Source organism: Cajanus cajan, chromosome 6, assembly GCF_000230855.2.
Source record: "Cajanus cajan strain Asha chromosome 6, NIPB_CcT2T_4, whole genome shotgun sequence".
Classification (NCBI taxonomy): domain Eukaryota; kingdom Viridiplantae; phylum Streptophyta; class Magnoliopsida; order Fabales; family Fabaceae; genus Cajanus; species Cajanus cajan.
Genome location: NC_138522.1, coordinates 61,273,578 through 61,277,808, shown reverse-complemented (window position 1 = coordinate 61,277,808; position 4,231 = coordinate 61,273,578). Strand labels below are relative to the sequence as shown.

At 38.2% G+C, this 4,231-nt stretch overlaps 1 protein-coding gene across 1 annotated transcript; it reads right to left on the bottom strand.

The window, feature by feature from the left end:
• Positions 1–2,484: 2,484 nt before the first annotated feature.
• On the bottom strand, positions 2,485–3,884 carry LOC109796100 (putative aquaporin PIP2-2). Its single transcript, XM_020355732.3, has 4 exons — positions 3,527–3,884; positions 3,145–3,440; positions 2,929–3,069; positions 2,485–2,824 (listed from the first exon to the last, which is right to left on the bottom strand). Exons 1-4 carry the CDS (start codon positions 3,825–3,827, stop codon positions 2,705–2,707), a joined length of 858 nt encoding a protein of 285 aa, XP_020211321.1. The 5' UTR covers positions 3,828–3,884; the 3' UTR covers positions 2,485–2,704.
• Between the last annotated feature and the right edge of the window lie 347 nt (positions 3,885–4,231).

The following is a 4,231-nucleotide window of genomic DNA, read 5'->3' as shown; positions in this document are numbered from 1 at the left end:
GTCTTCTAAAATTTAAAAGATAAACAAACCATTTCATAACATGTTTTTCAAATTTCAAGTACACACATAATTTTCCTCCTCCAGCCAAGTGTCATCCATGCCGTTGGGGTCGTCAGAATCAAATTCATGAAGACAGCAGCTTCAATTCACTTTTTTGAGAAATAAGAAATTGTTGTTCAGGAATCAGGAATAACTTGGTCCGCACAATAATCCCACCCTCTTTCTCATCATTCTTATCCAAACTTTACTTTGTCTCCGGCCAGATGCCAAAATATTAGTTTGTCCACTGCTCAATTCTTACACTCTTGCACAATGTGCTTCAGTGCATGTGCTACCTCTATTTTAATTTTAACTCTTTTTTCGACACCCAATTTTTAGCTGGAATGGAATTGCAACTTGTTCTGATGTTGAACCACAAAACTCTCGTTTTTAATGAACTTGGTGGTGGTTGAGAACTTTGGGAGATTCCGGTGTTAGACACATGAAATAAAGTCGGTGTTTATAACTTTAAGTATTTGTAAAAAAAAAAAATATGAAGAATATGTATGTACTTCTGTGAAAGTATTCTGTACATGTGTGTTTGGATAGTTGGCAGAATAAAAGTCATTATATTCGGTTATGTCATGTGAAATGCTATGCGAGTAAAATGTTAAACTTGGAATTTCTTATTATTCTATAGTCTTTTTCAGTATGTATCTGAACTTATTTGGTCAATTGTTATGCAAGATTTAAACCGTTGTAGCTACAAATAAAATGAATAATTTGACAGAAAAATAATAATAATTATGAAAATCAATATAAATATAATGTAACTTAAAAAAGTCTCCATAGTTTCCACCTCTTCCCTTATGTGACTAGCTCCTTTATCCCATCTTTAACTCTCTTTTTTTTTTTTTTTTAAAGTGCATCTTTAACTCGATGCATAGCTTTTTATTGCTTTTCCCATTAAAAAATGGAAGCCTTTTTCTTTCCAACCGCTGCTCATTTCTATCTTATGTAGGCATGTCCATTTCTCTCTCTCTCTCTCTCCGAGTTTATAATAAAACTTACAAGACGTATGCATAGGTGAAAGGAGAAATATTATATTCATATAGAATTTAATTAAAATTAATTAATAGTGTTTGATATGATAAATCTGGGTAATGTAACCATTATGGTTAAGTATTGTGTTGATGGCATGTGAGCAAAATGGTTGAGATGGATTGAAAAAGAAAAGGATAGGCCCGCCCCCAAATTCTTCTAGCTGTAATAAACTGCAACAAATAGTCGCAATCGCATCACATGAATATCTTGGTTAAAACCAGCATATAACTTGCATGACGGAAACGTTTTGTTTTATCCAAGGCCAAACCTAATCGAAGAAACTAAATTTGTCCCTTTCAGATACTTACCGTTTTGTACTATCATCTCCATCTTAAACAATGGCAGAGAGGGACAACAATAAGCTTTGGTGGGGCAAGATGATGTGTCCCCCCCAAGGTCTGTTGGCGTGCATTTTCATCTTTTCCTCCCCATTTTTCTCTTCACAATTAATGAATTAATTTATGAAGACAAACAATTAACACGTCGCTTTTTTTTTTAGTAAAGCTATAAAAAAAATGTATATTTTAAGAAGTAAAAGAAAAGCTTTCAAAAAAGAGAAGTAAAAGAAAACGAGATATAGAAAAAAGAGGAATAAAAGTCAAAGATATGGCAAATAATTGATATAATAAGATAAGAATAAAATAAAAATATATATACGAATATTTAAATGCAATGATTAATTTAAAAAGCGTGTTTTACAGCAAAAAGTAAAATTCTCTATTTCCATTTATTAAGACACAAGCCTTTGAATGGTTGTTGGTTTTGAATTTGGTAAAGATTCATACGAAGACCAATCGTGCATATATAGCAAAGCAGCTAATTCAATTAGTTTTCATTTCCAGAATTCAGACATTTAGCGAAGGTTTTACGTTAAATATCACAGGTTTTCTATTCCCCGCGACTTATGTGAAGACAAATATTTTGAAAGATTTACGTTGCACTAAATTATAGTTTGCGCATTTGGTTTGAAGCTCCTTATTCGCCACCCCCATAATAAAGACACATTCTCCTATGAACTGCGGTCCCCCACATTCATCCATAAACATAACATGGAAAAACACGCCATCATCCCCGGGGAGATACTCTGAGTCCCATAAATATCAGCACATAGGTGATAGGACCACACCCCCTTCAATTCACAACAGAAAAAATAAACAAGCATGGACCATCTCCAAGTATTGGAGTGACCACACCAATAATGCGACAGGATCCAATAGACACAACACAACACAATCTCGCACTCAGAAACGAACTCTTCACTACACGTGATCCCAACATCGCACCATATCGTTCCAAATTTCCCAAAAATATTACGTAAAACGACACGGAAGGATCGACAAGAAAACGCGACAACCAGAGCCACAGGACATGAATTAAGATAGACAAGAGGATCACACAATGTAACATAACACTTCAAAATACATACACAAATTAACATTAACGTTAACATTAACATGTCTTTCGAGATGGATGTTCCCACAAATAGCAATTAAACATAAATACACACATAGTGACGAGGATATACAAATTCCAATCCACCATATATGTATAAGCAAATTAAATTAAATTAAATTAAATTAAAGGACATAGTTCCTCTCCTAGCAAGCTTTGCCGGATCAAGTTACAGGTTTGTGGAGCTCCTGAAAGAGCCGAGCGCCTTCACCGCATGGGCCCTCAACACGTACTGGTGGTAAATCGCAGCAATGGCAGCACCAATGAAGGGCCCAACCCAGAAGATCCACTAAAATCAATCCAATCCAATTCATTATTAACTAATAGTGAAAAAGAGAGACATGCATGCATGCATGATGCATGCACAATACATGTATATATATATATACATACCTGGTCATCCCATGCTTTCTGGTTGTTGTATATGACAGCAGGTCCAAGGCTTCTAGCAGGGTTGATGCCAGTGCCGGTGATGGGTATGGTGGCCAAGTGAACCATGAACACCGCAAAGCCAATTGGAAGGGGTGCCAACACCTACGTACATGTAAATGAATTGTAAAAATAATATTATAATATGGGTGGTTATTAAGTTAAAGTGAAAAAACGTACGGGAACATGGGAGTCTCTGGCTTTTCTCTTGGGATCGGTGGCGGAGAAGACGGTGTAGACAAGGAGAAAGGTGCCGATGATTTCAGCGCCCAAGCCAGTGCCTTTGCTGTAGCCATGAGAGAGAGTGTTGGCGCCACCTTTGTACCTGTTGTAGTAGCTGGACTGAAAGCCCTTGACAAGGCCAACGCCGGATATGGCCCCCAAGCACTGAGCCACCATGTACGCAACCGCTCTCACCAGCGACACCTTCCTCGCTAGAAACAACCCAAACGTCACCGCCGGGTTTATGTGACCTCCTGCGTCGTCACAGCCACATCATATTGAATGAGAGAGTTAAAGTATGTAGGTATTAATAGTTTTATGAGTTATGAGTAATTATGACCTGAAATGCCGGCGGTGCAGTAGACGAGGACGAAGATCATGCCGCCGAAGGCCCAGGCGATGCCGAGGATGCCGACGCCGTTGCAGAGGTCGGCGGTGGAGTCGGTCTGGTGGTTGTAGCCGATGACGGTGAGGATGGTGATGTAGAGGAAGAGGAGGGTGGCGACGAACTCCGCGATGAGGGCTCTGTAGAAGGACCACTTGCGGAGCTCGGCGGGGTCGAAGAAGGGTGCGGGCGGTGGATCTTGGTAGTCCTTGTGCGCCAACCCAACGTGACCCTCGCCTTCCATGTCTTTCGCCATTGAAGAGAGAGAGAGAGAGAAGGTTGGTTTAGACTTGAGAGGAATGAAGCGAGTATGAGTATATATGCAATGCAAAGGGACATATGTGTGTGCTGAGATTCGGGGTTTAACCGTTAAAGTTTCCTGTTTAATTTCACTTTCTTTCATCTGGCCCAACCCCACTGGGCCCTACCTTTTTACTACTACTACTACTACTTTTCTTCTCTCTGTCACTCCCCCTTTCACTTTTCATGGATTAAATTCATCTTTATAAATAAATCACTTTTATTATATTTTCGCCTTCTCAATTCCGTTTACTATTTTAAACTCAAACATTCTATTTCTTAATTAATTAATTTACTTCATAGTAATAATTTATCAGCTCTCAAAAAAAGAGTAATCAATTTATATTTTTCTAAAATTAC

Coding starts and splice junctions, on each gene's coding strand:
- LOC109796100 (XM_020355732.3), bottom strand. CDS start 3,827: ATGGCGAAAGACATGGAAGGCGAGGGTCACGTTGGGTTGGCGCACAAG. Junction 3,070..3,144: donor CCAGAGACTCCCATGTTCCC/GTACGTTTTTTC, acceptor ACATGTACGTAG/GTGTTGGCACCCCTTCCAAT. Junction 2,825..2,928: donor AGAAAGCATGGGATGACCAG/GTATGTATATAT, acceptor GATTGATTTTAG/TGGATCTTCTGGGTTGGGCC.